At 44.0% G+C, this 21,988-nt stretch overlaps 1 protein-coding gene across 1 annotated transcript in view; it reads right to left on the reverse strand.

Annotated features, from left to right (window-relative positions):
* LOC105824868 (msx2-interacting protein-like) overlaps positions 1–17,024 on the reverse strand; it is a 39,610-nt gene extending 22,586 nt beyond the window's left edge. The window contains exons 1-2 of the mRNA XM_012662480.1: positions 16,956–17,024; positions 8,057–8,346 (exon numbers count right to left, since the gene is read on the reverse strand). Of these exons, the coding sequence (XP_012517934.1) occupies positions 8,057–8,346; positions 16,956–17,024 (359 nt within the window). The remainder of the gene's footprint in view (positions 1–8,056; positions 8,347–16,955) is intronic.
* Between the last annotated feature and the right edge of the window lie 4,964 nt (positions 17,025–21,988).

Consider the following 21,988-nt stretch of genomic DNA (forward strand, 5'->3'; position numbering starts at 1 on the left):
AAAATAAATAAAAAAGACTTAAGACAAATTGTGGTATCTTGACTGTGGTGGTAGTTACAAGGATAATCACATTTCTCAAAATTCCACAAACTCAACATTTAAAATGAGTGTGTTTATTGTATGCAAATTATATTTAAAGTTTTTTTTTTTAAGACATACGCCAATCACAATTCAGGTACCTCATTTACAACCCGAGTTAAAAAAAAAAAAAAAAGATACTTAGGAAAATTACAAACTTACATTGACTATTTGAAAATAGGAAGGAATTATTTTGGTGTGATAAGAGTTCTGTGATATATCTTTAAACGGTACCTACCTGCCTTTTAGAAATAAATATTGAAATATTTATGGATAAAATAGGATGTCTGAGATGTCCTTCAAAATAATAGTTATACAAACTCCAGCATTTTGGGGCTTATGCCAAGGGACAGGGTGTTTTTGTGTTTTAAAGAGACATGGTCTCATTATCTTGCTCAGGCTGGACTTGAACTCCTAAGCCCAAATTATCCTCCCACCTCAGCCTCCGGAGTACCTGAGACTACAGCAGCCAATGCACCACTGTGCTGGCTGGAATAGGGGTCTTAATTCATTAAGGACCCCTTGGATGGAGGCCAAGAGTTGTACAGGGGTAGGAGAAATAGCAATAGATTCAGGTCAATAGGATTTGGGGGAGGTAGGGCCAGGGCAAAATTTTATTTAGCTACCACACACATTTTTTTGTTTAGCTACCACACAAAGTGAATGGCTGACACCCAAATAAATGAAACAATGATTCCTAATATTATTCCTGAGAAACAAACTTCCTTCTCATTACCACTTCTGCCAACTCAGAGTATGAGAAACCTCAGACTGATCCAGTGATTAACTCATGCCACACAGAAAGTCAGTGGTGCAAGTAGAACCAAAACTAAAATTTTAAGAGTGAAATTGCTCTAAATCTGCTTTAAAATGACACCAGAGGCAGGTGATCCCTTCATCCACAAGATCCATTTATCCTACAAGAGAAAAAAAATGAGAGGCAAGAACATGCAACTCACCTCCAGTCCCACCTTCCTTTCCTTTCCTTACCCCTTCCCAAGTTAGTGTCCAAGGAAGAGAGTAGTTGAGAGGGAGGGGATGCTGTGCAGAGAAAACAGCGGCAACATGCCCAGAGGTGGCAGACGCAGAGTGGCTGGGATATTACTTACATTGAGCACATATGTGATTGAGCAAATAAGTGTACCAAGAATAATGGGAGTCAGGTTTCTGTCTGAGAAGGGATTTACAAACATGGAAATGGGGAGGTAAGAATTCTTACATATTCCAATATATGTAAGCCCACTGTTTTTAAATATATGATATATAGGCATGTTAATGTGTATATACAAACACATGTACACACATAACAACATCTCAGCTCTGCAGCAATGGGCAAATCAAGCACTAAGATCTTGGTTTATAAATACCTACGCTAAAAGGAACCAGGGCTTCTTGGAAAAATGCTTGATTCCAAGTCTGGGACACGGAAAGTACAAAATGAGCTTTTGCTGTGCCAGAAACAAATATGCAAAGAATGATGGGGAGATACCAAAAGGACACAGTAGCTAGTCTGAAGGAGCTCTCACTGGTCAAATGTAGGATGATTTGGGTATCACAGTAAATAAGCAATGGGTTAAAACCCATTAAAAGAATAGAAAAAAAATGAGTCATCAAACAAATAAATAAGGAAAGCTCTTGCCTTTCCTGCAGTAGAATGTAAAAGGAATCACACAGCAATAAATAATTACCATTTGGCAACAATCCCAGTGGCATATAATACAAGTAAGAGTTAACAATGGATGCTAAGGCTGGTGGGTGGAGGCTTGGTGTAGTATCAGAGTATCTCCCCACACTACACTAATCAAATACAAAGGGGGAGCAGCCAGGTTCAGTGGCACATTCCTGTAGTTCCAGCTACCTGGGAGACTGAGACTCTTGAGCCAGAGTTCAGGCCAGCCTTGGTTAACATCACCAGCAGTAGCACAGGTTGTTACTGTTTGCCTCCTGACACAATACTCTGAGAAGAGCATGGCATCACTTCTGTGATATTCCTGCCAAGAACATATGACCTAATCTGGTCATGAGGCAATACCCAACAGAGCCAGGTGAAGGGTCATCCCGCAGAACAAAGACCTATGTGCTTTAAAAATGTCAGGCACACAAGCATCAGGGAAAAACTGAGGAACTGTTCCAGACTGAAGGAGACTGATGAGAGACAGGACAACCAAAGGCAACATGTGGTACTGGCTAGGATCCCGGACCAGAAAGGGAAAAGAGACATTGTTGGGATGGTCAGCATCATTTGAATGGGGTCTATGGATTGGGTGGTGGTGTTGAATCAATGCTGGATTTCCTACCTGGGAGGATTACAGGGTAGCTATACAGAAAAGTGTCCTTGTTTTGGAGAGGTACACACTAGAGAATTTAGGGTGGCAGGACATTACACCCAAAAAAGAGAACAGAGGGTAATGGAGCAAATGTGACAAGATGTTAATAACTGGAGAATTTAGGAGAAGGGAATGTGGAAATTCTGCTCCTGAGCTATTTTTTTTTTTATTTTTTTAATGAAAAAAATAACAATGCAGGAAGGAGAGAAGTAGATCTGTCCTTCATTCTGGTGTAACAAATGCCATCTTTTCAAAGAGAAGATCACCTTTTCACTACCACCTCCATTACTCTCTGTCCCCTTCCTTTGTTTTCTTTTCCCTCATAAGGCAGAATGGGCCATGGTTGATGGTTGTTGGGACTGAATGATAGGTATGTGGGATTCATTTACATATTTTGTCTATTTTTGCATGACATTTGTATGTTCAGAATTCTCCAAGATAGAACTTTTAAAATATATCTAAAACACAATTGGTTATATAGCAATATATATGCTTCATTAGGGCATTAAATAGCAGATCTAACAGCTACTGTAATTTCCAAGTTGTGATGAGCATAAATAATGAGGTATTTGCAACATCTGTAATGTGAAATATGAAAATGCATATGATTTATATTGGTGACAAAAATCACAGTACTACTTACACTACGATGTTGGTTTTTCCCTTATATTGTAGTTGAAGGAAATATTAGATCCCAGCAAGAAGTTAGTGAAAATAAAGATACATCTTTATTTCTCCTGAATTCTGATCTAAATGGTCATTAAAAATTCTAATATCCTTTTAAGATAATAAAGTAATAAACTGTTCTTTTACTTCCTTTCTTTTAATCCAAGGTGGCTTTTAAATAATCTTGAATGCAAAAGAGCCTTTATTGCAGATAGCATAATTTTTAAAAATTGATGGTTTAGACAAAAAATGTCTACTGCCTATCAATTTATTGATTTATGAAAGACACAAATCACTACATATCACATATAGTTTTGTAAAATACAAAATGTTTTTGAGTACATATGCCCTACTTTTTAAATCAAAGGAATAAAACGGTGAGGTAAATGTTAAAAAAAAAAAAAATCACTGAGTAAAACAATTTTGGGAATCAAAGAAACTATCAAGGTATATTATATGTGTAAAAGCACATATGGTATATATAAACATGATAAGAATGTGGCCGGGTGTGGTGGCTCACGCCTGTAATCCTAGCTCTCTGGGAGGCCGAGGCGGGCGGATTGTTTGAGCTCAGGAGTTCGAGACCAGCCTGAGCAAGAGCGAGACCCCGTCTCTACTAAAATTAGAAAGAAATTAATTGGACAACTAAAAATATATAGAAAAAATTAGCCGGGCATGGTGGCGCATGCCTGTAGTCCCAGCTACTCGGGAGGCTGAGGCAGAAGGATTGCTTGAGCCCAGGAGTTTGAGGTTGCTGTGAGCTAGGCTGATGCCACGGCACTCACTCTAGCCAGGGCAACAGAGTGAGACTCTGTCTCAAAAAAAAAAAAAGTCTTATAATAAATCAAGCCTGAAACCTCTTCCTAAGCACACTCGACAATACAATCCCAAGCAATCAAGAGCCTACAACAAAGTTAGCTGGAAAAAAGTGCCCTCTACACAAGTCAAACACCATCATTCTTCCTGGCACTGAGCCCTATATTCCTCCTATTCTGCCAGAGGCATTCTTCTCAGGAAATAAAATACATTTTAAGCATGCTGTATTAATTTTTAATGCTATTTCAAGAGAACCCTCAATTTTATTTTTAATATGCAAAAGCCTAACATGAAAACAGATATTCAGAATCATAATTTCAAAATCAGAAGTTGTTTCATAGATGAAATCAGGAGCATTCAGGGTGGTATGGCCAGACAAGAAACTGTCTGCTCTCATATGAACAATGTAGCAATGATGTAGGCTATGGTGATTCAAATTTGTTTAAGTCTAAAAATATCTCTAAAACTAAATAAATAATAAATAAAAATAAAAACATCTCTAGTAATAGAGTAAGGACAAGGAAACTCTTCCATATTATTATTTTTTTTTTTAGAGACCCCTGAAAGGGTAGATATTATTTTATATTGTGTCCCAGAAGTAAAGATATCCAAATATATGTAACATGTAACATTTAGTCAGCTAGATAAAAACTCAGGAAAACCGCTGTGATAAAACATTTAAAATTAGCAAAAACAAAATACACTTTTAAATGAGTCTCATTGTTTGACAAAATTTTTACATGAGGGGCTTCTTCGTTCAACCTCTGCATAATCTTTAAACCTAGACTCTAAAACTGGGGGATGGATGGGGAAGAACCCAAATATGTGATTTACTTAAAATCTAAAAAGGTATAAAAAATGTTTAAATTTTTAAACAGTTCTATTCATTTGCTCATTCTAAATCAAGGAGCCGCCTTTGCACACACCTCTCTCCTGTTACAACTAAAAGACAGCAACCAATTGTTGTATAACTCCTCCCTTCCCCCTTCAACCTAGCTAACATACAAAGGAAAGGACTTTCTCTATTGTGCCCCTGTAAGGAATCTTTGTTAACTAAAACCCCATTCAGAAATAGTCCTCATTTAATTTTTTTAAATCCGCATATTTAAAGCTATAAAGATAACGAACAATAGATTTATTATTGCAAGAAGGTAAAGCCAATCTTTGAAAACGCTCTGATTAACGTTTTAAGGATTTGGTCTTTCTTTGGCACTGAGAGGATCAGCATCCTTCCCTCAATCTATTGTCCACCAAAAACACTCATCAAAATAGAAATAATTTTTAAAAATTGACTCTGACCTTTTTTTCCCCCTTAAAAATCTCTAAGCTGCCCTGCCCCCAAAGCTGTTGTCTGGTTTAAATTTTTTTTAAATCCAAACACTTACTACAAAAGCCTAATCACTGTTAAGAGAACATTCACCTTGAAAACGTTTTATATAATGTATTCCCAGCGCACACCTCTTAATCTCATAAAATCGTTATTAGTTAATGTAATCAGCTGGGGAGAAGGGTAAACATAGGCACTTAAAGCTCAGTTTTAATACTGCATGGTTTTTCTCATTCTGACTTCAAGACAACAGAGGTGAATACCGTTTAGTTTCCTTGCAGAGCCACCATTCTGGTACAATTACCTTTTTATTCCTTTCATTTAAATTATTCAGATTAAGTTTTCCCTCCCAGTAGCAATCACATATTTTACAAAACATATTCCACAATAGGGATAAAAGGCCTTGAATTCCTCCAAGTCCATTTAGCTCCACAGCTGGATCAGTAGGAACATTTCTTGTAAATGCAGAAAGATAAACAAGAAACCAGAAATAAGATTACCTGAATAGGGGTGGGAGGGGGCAGAGTGTGGGAACTGGGAATCCCAGGGTCGGGTTGAAGGGGAGATCTTTCTCTGTATACCTTTCAACGCTTTTTGAACCCATAAAAATGTGCTATACATGCAAAAACCAAATAAACTTGTTCAAAAATGGAAAAAATCTTTAAATAAAAGTTTCAGAGACACATGATCCGTCGGTTTTAAAATAACCTGCTTTTATCAGTAGCATCTGCTTTTACTCTGCAATAGGTAAGCTACTCCTTTAAACGCAGTCGTGAGCAATGTGTCAGCTAAGCCATCTTTACCACAGTAATGTTCCTCCAGACTGCCGCTTTCCAAGGCAGCTCGCATCCTCCGCCCCCTCCTCCCTCTGTGCATTCTGCGATGTGCTCTGCTGATTCCCACATAAAGTGGGTCCTGGCCGCCATTTTAGAAAGTCATTCACACAAGCCGGACCGCAGCACCATCCACTAAAAAGCCTTCCGAAACTGTCTTGGACGATTTCCTCTTTCCTCTCCCTACACCCTCAACTTGCAGAGGGCTCAAACTCCCCGCCACAGGCATGCAATGTCCCTGGAATCTGCATAATGCGAAATGACACGTCTGGCCACAGAACAGAGAGGAGCGAGCGAATGCTGCAGTGCACGTGTTTGCACGCCGGTGCCTACGAATTTCCCAGGGAGAGACTCACAGAGAAAGTCCACAAGGGGATTAAAGTGAGCACATCTAAGTGGTTTTCCACTCCAATAATCTGTACCTAAACGATTTTTCCACCAAAACACTGAAGATACTGGGGGCGTGGGTGGGGTGGGTAAGGGGTGGAGCACAGTCGGGAAGAGAAAGTTCCCAGCTGCTTCCCACTTCAGCCCGGGTCTCCTCTTTCTCCCGGCGCAGAGGCGGATCTCTGCTCCCTGCCTCCCCTCGCCCGTTTCTCAGGCGCAACGTAGTAAACACCGGAGCGTCCCTGGGAGCGCGCACCTCCCCCCGGCCCGCGGAGGACAGCTCTCCAGGTTATGAATGGCCGCACTCTCCCCGGCTCCTTTTCACACGCGGGCACGCGCAGACGCGCGCCCCGGCGGCGAGGGTTTAGTGCCCCAGTAACAGCAACCACCGACAGAATCAATGTGCTCCTCCATTTGAAAGACGGGAGCGCCGCCGCCGCTTCCATTTCCTCATCCCGGCGGCTCGAGAGCGAGCGACGCAATCTATTTTTCCCATGGTGACTCACTAATAAGGACGCCCCATAATTTCCTTCGCTCACTAGATAGTGGGAGGAATTAAGAGTCGGCCGAACTTACAACCTCGCGGGGTCTTAAACATCGGAAGAAAGTCATTTTCGAGGACAATCTCAGACGTGCTACGGTCCTGCTCAATCTGCACCCAGTCAGTCCCTGCCATCGTCACGTTAAGGGTCTCAAACTGAGGCCTGTCAGTTAACGTGCATTTCACAAAGAAAACACGCGCTGAACGCTAGAGTGAGACGTATCGAAAACATTTACTCTTGTAATTCGCAAAAATATTCGGGGAAGTTTAAAAATAGCCACATCTTTTTACCCATCTGATCAATGAATTCAGGGGTGAGGAGACACCAGTATTTGAAGGCGGCGACGCGACCCCCGCCAGCGCGGCCGCCGCCGGTCGGAGCCCCCGGCTCCCGCGCCAGGACGCGGAGCAGGGAGGCCAGAGCGGGCGCGTCCGCGCCCTCCGACATCACGCTCTCTCCGGCCCCGCGGAACCAAGAAACACTTGCCATTTCCACTGAGGTTCACGTCCGTGAGCCCTCCGTGCGGGGTCCCTAGAACGAGCAGCGTCTCCCAGTTCCGCGAAGTGCCTGCGTTACCCACCCAGACTTCTGTTTCTGCACAACCTTTCCTCTCGCACGAAATCCTCCGGAGCGGCCCGGAGCGGAGCGGGGCAGCCACAGGACTCCAGGGCTGGCCGCGCGGGCTCGAGTCCCGCAGCCGGGGCAGCGGCGCGCAAAGACGCGACCCCGCCGGCGAAAGTGGCTGCCACCCGCTCCCTCTGTGGCGGACGCGAAGGCACCCTTCGGGCGCCGGCCGCGCCGAGGCCGAGCCACAGCCTTCTCCAGCGGCCGGGCGGCGGCGGCCGGACCCCGCGGGCTCGTCGAAGGCGGCGCGGCCGGCTCCGCCGAGACCCGAGGCCCAACGCCGCGACGCGGGCCGAGCGGCTAGCAAGGGCAACCTCGGCGCCCCCAGCACCCGCCCGTGGGGCTGGAGCTGGGGTCTTCCTCGCCAGTTCCGCGCTCGGGGAGGGGCGGGCGACGGGCTGGAGCGGGAAGCGGCGCCCGAAGAGCTAGCACGGCCCCGGGCCTCGTGTCACTCACCGTTTGAAATGCTCGATGATCTTCTCTTCCCGCACAGTCTCCGGTAAGTTGCCCACCCAGAGGTGCCTGGTTTCCCGGACCATGCTGGGCGGCGTGCCGGCGACCGCTATTGCTGGCTCCCCCTCGCCGGCTTCGTGCGAGACCGTCAGCGCCGGGAGGCGGGCGCCGGGGCGGCGGCGGCGGCGGCTGCGGCGGTGGCGTCGGCAGCGGCGGCGGCTCCTCCGGCTCCCCCCCGTGCAGAGACCATCCCTCTCCCCCAGGTTCTGACTCTCGGGCCCCGCAGCTCCGCTCTGCCGCCACCACACACCCGAAGCCGACCCTCGCGCTCCGGTGGCGCATGCGCCCGGGCAGCGGCAGGCGGGCGGGGGGAGCGGGAGGAGGGGCGAGCGGGACCCGGGCGGCAGCGACTACGACGGAGCTGGCGCTGTGGCAGCCGGACGCTTCCCACCGGCGCGCGCGGCCCGCCTCCCGCCGCCTGGCCGCCTCCTCCTCGCCGCGGTCGCGCGCGCGTCCGCCTGCCCGCTGAGGCAGAGACGCCGAGTTCCTCCCAGCCGGCGCGCAGGCGCGCGAAGCCGGACGGGGGAGGCAGGAACGCCGGGCCGGGAAAGAATGCTTGCGCGCCCGGCCCCGGTGCGCAGGCGCGCAGCCGAGCGGGGAAGGCCGGCGGCGGGGCGGGCGCTGGGCAGTGGGGGCGGCCTGCAGCCCCTCGAGCCAGTAGTCTTAGGTACCTGCCTGGTGGAAGAATAAAAGAAATGGAGTTGGTTTTGACAGGATTATAGGTCAAAGCGGCTGGCAAGGCCTCTCTCCTAGCAGCCAGGACCCCTTCTGCTCACCCTACGGCCACCTCCTGGCCTTTTCCAGGCACTTGGATCCCCGCCTGCTTGGGAAAGTGGTCAGAACAAGGCAGCCCTTCTCACCGCCCAGCTAAGCAGTGACGGCTTCAGAAACCCATCCCTCCCAAGAGTCATTGGCTTGTAACATTAAGCAACTTTTTTATATAGGATCTTGCGAAACCTTTTGCAATATATCTTTGCTAATCGTTACGGTATACAAGGAATAGAACTGAAATGAGACAGTCTGATATTGTTCTTCTTAGAGGGTTTACCATAATTCAATCTTATTTAAGCAAAGGAAGGAATTAGACCTCTGGCCTTTCTAGGCCTAAGGGCTTCTGAAACCTGCAGTTGAATTTATATAGAAAGGCCAACTTACAAAAACCCTGGGAAAAGCCACAAAGTTAAGGCAACTGTATTGAGTAGGGAAAAATGGAATTGTTTAGAATAAAATAGCAGCTCAATTTTCTTTTCCATTTTTCATCCACAGAAATATCAGAGGTGTGGTGCTTCGGGTACAGGCCAGATTTTTAATATTTGGTCTCACTCATCGTCTCCTTAAATACATGCCAACTTAAAGTCAAACTACACTTTTTTTTTTTTTTGGAGACAGGGTCTCCCTCTGTTGATGGGGCTAGAGTGCAGTGGTATCATCATAGCTCATAGCAACCTCAAACTCCTGGGCTCAAACGATCCTCTTGCCTCAGCCTCCCGAGTAGCTGGGACTACAGGCGCCGCCAACACGCTCGGCTAACAAACTACGCTACTTTGAATTGCAAAATATTGTCACCGTAACCAATGGCATAAATATCTGGGGTCACCTGTGTATAATTAAATTGTCTCCAGCTACTCAGAAGTCTCAGGCTGAAGCACGCACAAGTCCAGGAGTCCAGGCTGTAGTGCCCAAAGATCATGTCTTGTGAATGGCTCATGCACTCCATCCTGGGCAACATAGTAAAACCCTCATCTCCAAAATTTTAAAAAGTAGAACTGGCCATTTTTCTGTCACAACAACTATCACATAATGAAAGTCAGACAAGCATTCTAATACCTAAACTCCTTAACTATATAGTACTATGAATGTGGCTGCAGTTACTGTTAGTGCAGTTAGTAACTGACATGTATTTTTCCATGAAGCATGAATTTCAATACAAGCACCCACAGTTTGAGGCACATTTTTAAAAATGATGTAAATTAAACTACTCATTTCAAACCTAGGCTTTTCACACCTGTAATCCTAGCACTGTGGGAGTCTGAGGTGGAGGCAGGAGGATCACTTGAGCTTGAGAGTTTGAAACCAGCCTAAGGAAGAGCAAGACCCAACCCGTCTCTACTACAAATAAAAAAATTAGCCAGGCTTAGTGGTGCACCTGTGCTCACAGCTACTACCGAGGTTGAGGCAGAGGGATCGCTTCGGCCCAGGAGTTTTGAGGTTACAGTGAGCTATGATGATGCCACTGCACTCTAGCCCGGGCAACAAGAGTGAGACTCTGTCTCAACAAAACAAAACAAAAAAACCTTTATGCTCTGAACTAGCTGAAATCTCTAGGGAAAGACCAAGGTGTCATTATGAAGAACAGAGGAGGCCCACCTCAATTGCATTAAAATGGACAACAGAGAAAGAAGAAGATTCAGAAAATAGTATCATACACTTAGAGAAATACAGGGCCTATCTCACCTTGAATGCAGCCTTCTGTTAAAATTATGCTTAAAAAAAAATTGAAGGGCTAAAAAAAAATGTAAAGGCCTTTTAGAAGCAAAATCATTAAAACAGAGACTAACAATTAAATATGGTATTTTGTATCTACACAGCAATAAAAGGATAAAGAACAAAACAACAACCAATTAAATGTTTGTAATACTTTTTCCATGACACAAGAAAATGGAGACATTAAGTGAAAATAAGCAACTTGGTTACCAATTAAATTTTTTTAAATGTAGTTCTCCTGGATTACCCTAAGGGTCTTACTATAGTAGTGTTATTTCCCCATGTAACTAGCAGAGTACATACTTAATTTTTATAATTTAAAATGGGCAAAATTGTTTACAAATACTTTGAAGCCCCCCACCTTCTGGGAGCAGCAAAGGAGAAACTATGGTAGAAGATTACAAACATGTGAATTGTTAAGAAAAGTTTAACGTTCTCTCCAAGACCCTTAGAGATCATAGAATGTCAAAAAGATTAGGAACAAATGTCATATTAAGATACCATCTTACCAGAGATTTATCAAACAACTAAGAAATTCTAACAATTCAAAGGCAAGAAAAATTCCATTAAATATCATTTTTATAGCACCTTGTACTCAGATTCTCTTGAAGTCCTAATTTCATCAAAATACCTGTTTTCAGAATTAGAGGCACCAAAAATAGCAACAGAAGTATTCATTTTCTCCCTTCTAAGGTGAAGGATAAAGAAAAAAAAAAGTATTCATTTCAGTTTTGCTTTTAAATGTAATTATACCTCTCAAAATTGAGAATTCTCAATTTATAAAATGTCAACAGACATCAGCCTAAATAGATATGCAGATTATTTCATGAATAAAACAAATTTTAATTATTTTCTGTTCAAATTTTTAATGTGCTCCTATGGTACCAAAAACAAGTTACTGTAATTTCAAATAAGCAAATTCATTTGAAGGAAAAATAGGTCACATATAGATGTTGGGTTAAAAAGTGCAGTTCAGGCCTGGTGTGGTGGCTCACACCTGTAATCTTAGCACTCTGGGAGGCTGAGGTGGGAGGATTGCTTGAAGTCAGGAGTTTAAGACCAGCCTAAGCAAGAGCAAGACCCCACCTCTAAAAAATTAGCGGGGCACGGTGGCACACACCTATAGTCCCAGCTACTCGGGAGGCTGAGGCAGGAGGATTGCTTGAGACCAGGAGTTTGAGGTTGCTGTGAGCTAAGCTGATGCCACAGTATTCTAGCCCGGGCAATAAAGCCAGACTCTGTCTCAAAAAAATAAAATAAAATAAAAATAAAATGTAAAAAAGTGCAATTCAGACAGGAATTCTACCCATTCCTATAAAACTTAATATCTGTGGGGGGTAAGGGGGAAGAGGGAGAGGAAGGGATGGGCAAAAACCTACCTATTGGGTAGAACAAACAATATTTGGGTGATGGACACACAGCCATGACTCAATCATTACAAAAGCGATCCATGTAACCAAAAATATTTGTACCCCTTAATATTTTGAAATAAATAAAAAAAATCTCAAAAAAATTAATATCTCTGGGTTAAAGTAATATCCATGTTCCTTACTGATTTTTTCAGCATAACAATTACTACTTGACCTTGAACTTTGGGAGACACTGAAAAACACTGATGGTATGAAGTAGACACATTATAGTGTAATGGAAGCCCTGTGTTAAGAGTCAAAACCTCCAGTTCCAATTTTGTCACTGGCTATATGGCTTAGGCAAATCAATTAAATCCACAGAGTCTCAATTTTCTTACCTACAAAATGAGGATAAGACTACCTGTTTTTGGCCCAGCGTGGTGGCTCATGCCTGTAATCCTAGCACTCTAAGAGACCGAGGCGGGTTGATCGTTTGAGCTCAGGAGTTCGAGATCAGCCTGAGCAAGAGCAAGACCTCATCTCTACTAAAAATAGAAAGAAATTAGCTGGACAATTAAAATATATACATAGGAAAAAAATAGCCGGGCATGGTGGCACATGCCTGTAGTCCCAGCTACTCGGGAGGCTGAGGCAGAAGGATTGCTTGAGCCCAGGAGTTTGAGGTTGCTGTGAGCTAGGCTGACGCCACGGCACTCTAGCCGGGGCAACAGAGTGAGACTCTGTCTCAAAAAAAAAAAAAAACTACCTGTTTTTTCTACCTAGTAAGGTTGCTAGAAGTTACAAATGAGAAAATATATGTAAAGTGTTTGCAAGTAACATACCATGTAAATATCATGAATACCGTAAGTTTACAGTTAATTTCACATTGACATCAAAAGTAAGCATCAATTGAAGTTAAAAACACTACATTATCAATTTATAACATTTTCATGATATAGTCAAGTCCTGTAGCCAAATCAATATGCAGTGATTGCATGTCAAGTACAGAGTTCCTTGCTTTTTTGTTTTTTGTTTTTGCTGACCTTTTCTATTGCAAAAGCTCTTAATAACAAAACGAATAAGTACATGCCCTTTGCACAGCCACAAATCAAGTGTTTGATTTTTCTCAGTGCTTTTCATTTTTGCTGACAATGCATCAGGAAATACTGGGAAAGCTTTTCTCTATTTCTATCCTTCTTACAAATATTTACAGGGGCAGAACGTCTTTAAATCATGTATCTTCGTATGTTTTCAATAGAAAGGCAACCTACTCTGTTATTCTCTGATGATTTTTTATTTATCTTAACAATTAATAATTGATGCTCATTGAAAAGATCAAAAAGTAGGTTGTGATTTATCTATGATAAATGGATGGTGAAGTGAATTTCCTCATTTGTATATTAAAGATAATTCAGAAAGGTGACATTAAAGCAGAGCCATTAGCAAAGCGGAATTAAAATAGATTTGCTTTTAATCAGGTCTTATTTTCACACTGTGAGGATCTGCTGTATTTAGCATGCTAGACATGCTCAAAGAGTTCAGTCATGCGTAATGGAAGCTTAGATGGGGAAAGCATCTGAGCCTCAAACTCAGATGCTTGCTAACCTAGCCACTACAGCAGATAAACTAATATCACCATTTACCAGGATGACAGAATAGCTACTAGATAGTTAACAAGCATTCGGTTACAAAACAGGTCCCAAGTATTAAAATTAAGCCGTTTCAGGAGAAAACATGCACTTACAATGTAAGTATTTCTTCTTAAAGGCATACTATAAAAATATATTAACTAACTCTAAAATGACCAAAGTACCAACCACGTGAAAACTTGACAATATTGATAAATTTCTACTATTAAATACGGGTTTAAAAAATAGAGAATAAAACAGACAACACCACTGTATTATTATTATGAAAGAGCGTTTGACACGTTGCTGTTTCTGACGGTCAGATGGTGAAAGGGAGACCAGTCTTTTAACAGACTTATATTCGGCTGGGCGCGGTGGCTCAGGCCTGTAATCCTAGCACTCTGGGAGGCCGAGGTGGAAGGATCACTTGAGGTTAGGAGTTTGAGACCAGCCTGAGCAAAAGTGAGATCCCATCTCTACTAAAAATAGAAAAAAACTAGCCAGGGATGGTGGTGTGTACTGTACACCTGTAGTTCCAGCTACTCAGGGAGGCTGATGCAGGAGGGTCACTTGAGCCCAGGAGTTTGAGGTTGCTGTGAGCTAGGCTGATGCCAGGGCCCTCTAACCTGGGCAACAGGTGAGACTCTGTCTCAAAAAAGAAAAAAAGAAAAGAAAAAGACTTATATTTATATAGCAAACTTATTCTGGTGAAATTATGCATTAATTATCAGAACTCCAAAACATCGAAAAATATTAGCTAGCTAGTCATCTGGCTCCCCTGCATCCCCTCCTTCCCCAGTGGAAAATTGGTCTTCCATGAAACCGGTCCCTGGTGCCAAAAAGGTCACAGGACTGCTGCTTTAAATCATTCTTTCAGCAAGCTAGCACTGCATAATCTACTTTACTGTTCAACTCTCTAAGAAAGCTATTTTTTAAAAAGTTTATTTGTAGAGGCAGGCTGGGGCGGGGTTGGGCATGGGCTGTCTTGCTGTGTTGCCAAAGCAGGTCTTGAACCCCTTGCTTCTTAAGTTTCTACCATTCTTTATCCCTGGAAAGTTGCTAAAAGTAACTTTTTTCCTTCTATGAGGAAATACCGGTAACATACCTAATATTTAGAATTATTAATGCAATTTACTAATGTGTTTGGAATTGAATGAAAAATAAAGTGGAAGGATATTTGCAAATGTTAATCATGTCTATGTGGTAGAATTTGAATTTTTTAAAAATTTTATTCCTCTATATTTTCTAACTTTGTTATGTATTGCTTTTATAATTAGAAGAAAGGTTATAATAAAATGACTTTTGGAAGTTAGCATCTGGGTCACTTTAGCTAAGGGTTCCTCTGAAACATTGATACCTGACTACATTAAATCAACATATTTATGTTAACAGACCCCACATAAACAAAATGTTATTACTCTCTATGTTAATTCAGAGATTTCATTCAATCTTTTAAAAATCCTATTGATAATCCCCATTTGAGAAAAAAACTCAACCTCTTCACTATAAGTAACATACATTAGCCAAAACACCCAGGTTTCCTCTTAAAGCATCAGGAAACAAACAATATAAATAATGTAAATTGAGACTTCTAATTAATCAGAGAAGACTATCAAACTGCATTGATGGGATCTCAAAAACAATAATGCCAAATAAAATGTGTTTAGTAACTTATTATGTATATATTGAAAATTTCAGCAGATTTAGGGTTTTGTTTTGTTGTTTTTTTACAGTTTCTTAAAAGGTAAGACAGATTTAGGGTTTTAAGCTCCCCTACTGCTACTCTCAGAAATCTGACTAGTTTGAAGTAAAGAATTCAAACAAAAAATCATGTATGTACTCATTCAATATATGTTTTAAAACTGTTTCAATTTTAATTCAATTATTGCTATTTAGTCATAAATCTAAACAGTCTTTAGTCACATAGTCTCAATTTTTACACTAATCTGCAAGACAGTAATGATTTCTAATTTTATATAATATTTCACAGGTTGAATCTTTTGGCTTAAAATAAATCAGGGGCATGGTGGCATGTGCTGGTAGTCCCAGATATAGAGAGGCTGAGATGGGAGGATCGTTTGAGTCCAGGCTGGCAACATAGCAAGATCCCATCTCTACAAAAAAAAATTTTTAAATCCACACCTTATTTAAAGACTAGGTAGGACACGATACATTTCTGAATTAAATGCTAGAATTATTTTTAAGGCTTTAAAAACTTAAATTTCAGTATTTTGATAAAGGAGATATAGACAGATTTTTTTTCATGCCATATACTACAAAAGTCCTAGGAACCATCCACCTTATGTTTGGAAAATACTTTGGCTGAAAAGAGTGAATGCCTCAAGATAACTTTTTTTGAAGATGCTAGATTAATTTAAGATAGGTTTTCCTAAGAAAGAAAACAGAATCAGTAAGAGTCATAAATAAAGATTTCATTGTATGCTAATATCTGGTGGGCAGGCAGTAGAATGAATAATCTGTGTTTCCCCCAGGAGTGCTAATTTTAACACACACCCAGGCACACAAACCTTTTACTTTTAAAAAATTCACCTGAAAAGTGGCTTTAAACCAGGATACTTTTGTCCTTCAGGTTCTCAACTTAAAACATATTGCTCCCCTCAGTTTCCAGTGATTCTAAGTGTTAGCACATAAGAACTTTTATATGTCTGTTTTAAATTATAAAATGTACATTCAAAATTGTCTTCCCCTTAATTTAGTAGTGTTATCATTACAGTAAGAATTCTGATTTTAAAGACCCCTTAACCATAATTTATATATACATATGTGTGTGTATATATATATTTTTTTGAAATAGGGTCTTCCTTTGTTGTCAGGACATGAGAGCAGTGGCATGATCACTACAACCTCAAACTCCTGGGTTCAAGTGATCCTCCTGCCTCAGCCTCCAGAGTAGCTGGGACCACAGGCGCACACCACCATGCGCAGCTAATTTTTCTACTTTTTGTAGAGACTGGAGTGGAGTTATGTTGCTCAGCCTGGTCTCCAATTCCTGACCTAAAGGGATCTTCTTGCCTCGGCCTCCCAAAGGGCTAGGATTACAGGCGTCAGCCACCACACCCGGCTCATAATTTATATTAAGACAGTAACTATAACAAAAATTCTGCGAATTCAAGGAACGCTTGATCTGGTTATTTCCAAGCTTCAAATTATAGCTTTGTTAGCAAGGGGAGAATTCTATCACTTGCTAGTATTTTAACACCTCCTAGATAAGGTTTATATACGGAGAGTTCCCGGTAGGAATCTGGCACCAACTGAAAATTCCCACCAGTAAGCAAGCTCTCCCTTTGTTAGGACCCACCGAGTGGCTCCGCCCAAAGCTGCCCTGGTGTGACCTCCGGCTCCGCGCGGTCAATTTTGCACCTGCAAGGCCACGGAGCACCCGCCCAAAAGCTGCAGGGCTGGCGTGTGGCTCCGACCTGAAAAGGCCATGATTGCGACTGCCACATCAGTCCCTGGGAGCCCCCAATGTGTTTTCTCCACGAACGAGCTCACTTCTTAAAACCTTGCACCTACAGGGATCTGAAGGTGCGTCACAAGACAATTCGTTGAGGGAGGCAATTACTCCACCTGGGAAACGACAGCAGTTCACGGGGAAGCCCGGCAAGGGCAGAGTGCAGACTGGAGGGAGCGGCCAGCCGCCATTCCCGGCCAAGGGAATGTAGCTGCAGGGCACACACGGGATTGGATGGAAGTGGGTTATATGAAGAGTAAAGAGGGTTTTTTGATTTGGGTTGTTTTTTTTGTATTTTGAAGAGACTACAACAACAGTCTCTTCTGACAATAATTTCCACCACACCCCTAAAGGAAAGGGGGGAGGGGAGGCACCTAGGAAAGAGTAAGCGCGGTCACTATGGTTACCACGTCCAAGCTCAATTCTGCAAAGGGAGACGCAACTGTTCGCAAGACCCTGTCTGCATCCACACCCCCGGGGTGAGGAGCCCCGCTGCGTGAGCAGAGGATCATGGCGAGCGGTGAGGGCCGCGTTCCAACGAAAGGACACCTTCATTTTGGCCTAGTGAGCAAGAACTCAGGCTGCGCCGGACGTAAGCCGGCCGGGCACCACCCAGTCCTTCGGCCAGGGCTGTCTTCCCAAGTTTAGAAACGGCTCCACCACACTCCACGGTGACCCAATCCAGTCAGAAGCCGCTCCAGACGTGGCGCAGGCAGGAGTGGAGAGGAAGCCAGCCAGCCACAGTCCAACCTCTCCCTGGGCACAAAGGGAAGACTAATCTCCAGATTAGTAAACTCGTGGTACAGAATCGATAACCCCACAAGAGGCTACAGTTGCCGCGACTGAGAGTTGAGGAGACAAGGCAGGGCACAAGCCAGCTGCACACACACGCATTTCAAAGATGCTACCACAGGCAGCGCGGAAAAGACAGAGTGACTAGGACTACCCAGCACGCAGGCGCAGAGCCACGATTAGAGCGCTTCAGCACTACCCCTCCTCCTTCCCTTAACGGCCAGGGAAGGGGCCCCAACGCGCTTGCGCGACGACGGAACGCTGGGGGAGGGGATAAACCTGTTCCCCTCCTTGTGAGAGGGAACAGCCCCCGCACGGCGAGCGCGTGCGCGCTCACGTACCACTCTCACACTCAAGCTCGCACGCGCGCGCCCTGAGCTTTCCGCATCGTCTGTCACGCATGCGCCGTGGGAGGCGGTGGCGGAGCCTGGGGCTTTTTGCTGAGTTTCCCTGAGAAGTTTCTGGAAAGACGGAGCCAAAGGGAAGCTGGGGGATGGGAAGCGCAAGAAAGCAAGCATTTGAGAGAAAGCGAAAAAACCAAAGCACAGCGACACCGCCCTGCCTCCAGCCAGCGAGCCACGGCCAAAGCAGAGCCCAAGCCCACTGAGACCCTCACGCCAGGGAAAAAGCGTGGGGACCGCAGCAGCTGCTCCTTCCTCTGCCCATGCCCGGTTCCCGAGATCCCTCACCACAGGGAGAGGGGAGAGGGCAGGGGGTACCGGTGAAAACCATAGAGCGCTCACTGGATGTTTGCAAGGTGGAATGGGAGCCGAAATCCGCCCTCTGGAGCTGCCTGAGCACGCGTGGGCTCTGGGACGCGGGGCTGGAGTGGGCCCAGTACGTTAAGATTCAGCGTGGCTGCCGAAGCACTGGGGGGAGCGGCTTTTATCCGCTTTTTCTTGATTTCCCCTCATCTGGGGGGTCATCGGGCCCTCTCCCGCCTGTCTTCACTTCGGTGACCTGGAGCTAACGCTGGGAGTCTGTGGGACCGTAACAAAGGGGTTCTCCCCGGGCCCGACGACCCCGCCCGGGCCTGAGGGGCGTCCTGGATGGCATTGGCCGGCGGGTGTGCGACGCTGGGTTCCTTCCAGTTGTCACCCCTTTAAGTAAAAGCCCCTCGGAGAGGGGCGGTCAGGGAGAGCAGAGGCCGGGAGAGCAGAGGCCGCGCGCGCACGAAGGCGCTGCGTGGTTCACGGACTCGGGACGCCGCCGGTTCTGCCGGCAGGCCGGGCGGCGCGGGAAGGCCAGGGCGCCGGGTGGAGCACGCCCGTGGCCGCGGGGCCCCGGGGCTCCTGACGGCGGTCCAGACAACGTAGGCGCTCGCGTTAACGAGCTAGGGGGAGGTTCGCGGCGCCTCGCAGTCCCCCTCCCGCCTGCTCTTGGCCGGGCCGGCTGCCATTTTGTGGCGCGGCCGCCGCCATTTCGCGCGGGGGCGGAGGCGCGCGCGGGCTGCCCCCGGGAGTCGCGGGCGAGCGCGTCCCCTTTGTTCTCTCCATCCCTTGTGGTCGTGAGGCCGGGTCTCCACCGCCCAGCGCCGCGGGGACGGGCTGGTTGCGGCGCGCGCTAAGCCTGACACGCAGCCGAAAGGCATGCGCCAAGCCGCGGATCTGTCCTGCCCTTTGTAAGCGGGACTTCGCGCCCCACCCTCGCAGTGCGGAAGAAATACATTTTACGAGGGGATGCCTAGAACTCGCCGTGGGAAGTTGCTTTCTGGCGGCAGCGGCGAGCCCGCGTGCCTGCCGGGCTTTGCTGTGCAAGCACAAACTGTAGAGCCCGCCGGGAGGCCTAACAAAGGTGCTAAAACCCGGTGTGACCGAGTGGGTGGCCTCTTTTAAAAAGAAGAAAGGCAGTGCCTCTTTGATGTGCTGTAAGGCGTAGGCGAAGGAGACGTCGCTTGTCATTGGCTGTCCATTACGCACGCAGTGCGCAACTATTTTCAGATAAGGGTTTATAGCCCATTATTTATGTCGGAGCAGCGAACTTGAACAATAGATTAGAATATCTTATTTTTGTCTGTTGGGAGCATCTTCCATTTAGCTTATTTTTTAAGTCCTTTATGAGTATGTAAATAACACATCAACTCAATAAAATCTATTGTGTGCCTTGCAGCGTTATTTCAGATCCTGAAAAAGCTATTGTTTTTTTTTTTTATTTCAAGGGAAATATTTTAAGTGTGAGTCTTGGTGTTTTAATGTTAACGTTGTGGCTCCCGTCAACAAAGCCAGGAAGTTCTAGAGTAATGCTGCTAAATTTGTCTTCCAGCTTTGCTTTTGTGCAAGGTTTTTTTGTTTTTCTGTTTAATGATTTTTTTTTAAAGTTTTTCTTCACAGCAGCATGAGTTCAGAAAAGAGCCAGCACTTTGGCTCAAGTCTGTTGACGTCGCGGCCCCAGTAGGTGATGGTTTTTGGTTTTTTGGTTTTTTTAGTTATTATGTATAATTAGAAGGGAGGTGGTTATCTGTTTCAGTAATGGGGGCGGGTAAAGCTCATAATGATAGGGTGAAAAGGTAAAAAACATACTTGTTGAGGGAACCAATCGAGATTTGATGGCTTCCAGATGAAAGAAATATCTGAGAAGAGGTTTTTGGATTCCGAATTTTGTTTTAGTTCCATTATGACTAAAAGCACTGCATAGAACTTTACATTTTTAGACAGTCTCTCAAGATTCTGTAAATCATTTGAAGCGAATTACTGTACTTCCTTTTGGCAGTGAGAGCTTATGATGAAGCATGTTAAGTATTTTTTAATGCTTGTTTGTTAATGCCATTTGCGTGCCCAACCAAAGTGAAATAGTATGAAATTATTAGTTTTATTGGGAAATTAGGACATATTACAGTATCCTAATAACTCAGGCAAAATAACATGCCCCTAATTAACTCGGCAGTCGAAGTTCAGAAAATAATTGCCCAACACTTCTTTGTACAGACTGGAGAGATCTATTTAAACAACCCTGATTCCAAGAGTTTGTTTTTATTTATAAAAAACACACTTTATTTCTTTAACCATTACATTTAACACAAAAAGCACATCTTTTTTTGTAGAAAAATGGTGTCAGTTTGTATTTTCTTATAGTGCAGGTGGTATTGGCAGTGTTGACCTCTCCCTTACGACTGAAGGCATACATTTGCAAAAGAGTTGAACAGAAATCTAGGGATAACCTCCTGCCCCCATCCTAATATTGACCTCAAAACATTTTCCAGCTTCTTACACTGAAAAGCCCAAACACTGTTGAACAGGTGAACTTTAAATATGCACAGAGCCATATTCAAATAAACAGATTTTGAATCACATTGTCGAACAGGTGAACTTTAAATATGCAGAGAGCCATGTCCAAATAAACACATTTTGAATCACCGCCATCTCATGATCTGCCCCAGGAGTGAAAAGGCCTTTGTGTATATAGTCCTAGATCTCATTTGAGTTTATCAAGCCCCACAAGACTAGTGAATTCCAGAATAGCAATTCATTGTTCCTGTAGTTTTTTCTCTCTTATTCAAAAACTGAGTTATCTGAATTAATTTGTACCACATTTCTGTTCCCTAAAAGAGGGTAGGTGTTAACCAAAACCCTTTGATTACACCCAGATCCTTAAGAAAGCCATTGCAGAATAGAAATGGCATGTGCTGGGCCCCTTTGTCCCTGCCTCCAGATTTTTTTTTTTTTTTTTTTTTTGGCCTTTAGTGAAGTTTGTGTGCTGAACAATAGAAACACTAAATCTCTCTATCCATTGTTCCAGGAAAGGACAGCTTTTCATGCCAAATTCTGGCACAGGAGAGAATTTAAAACAATGACAATAATGACATGAACTCTCAGAGACTTTAGTAATATGGGAAGTCCTTCAAAATACTTTTGGCAGCAGTTAGCACTCCCACATACTGTAATAGTTTTTCTCCTTTGAGGCAAAACGTTCACATAGTTGGTTGTAAAATGCTTCCCTGCACTCAGCAGTGTTGGAGTTCAAGGAACAAATCCTTGCAGCCTAGAAAAATAGACATCTATAAAAGTAAAAATAATCCTGGGACAGCTAGCATTTGTTTGTCCTGCCAGAGTATAAATGGTCATCAGTAAAGCAAACTTCTATCCTGACAACTGTGCAGATGATATGAAACCAGATTTATCATTTTGGCATCATAGTTTAAATGGCCTAGTTA

Source organism: Propithecus coquereli, unplaced genomic scaffold, assembly GCF_000956105.1.
Source record: "Propithecus coquereli isolate 6110/MARCELLA unplaced genomic scaffold, Pcoq_1.0 Scaffold77, whole genome shotgun sequence".
Classification (NCBI taxonomy): domain Eukaryota; kingdom Metazoa; phylum Chordata; class Mammalia; order Primates; family Indriidae; genus Propithecus; species Propithecus coquereli.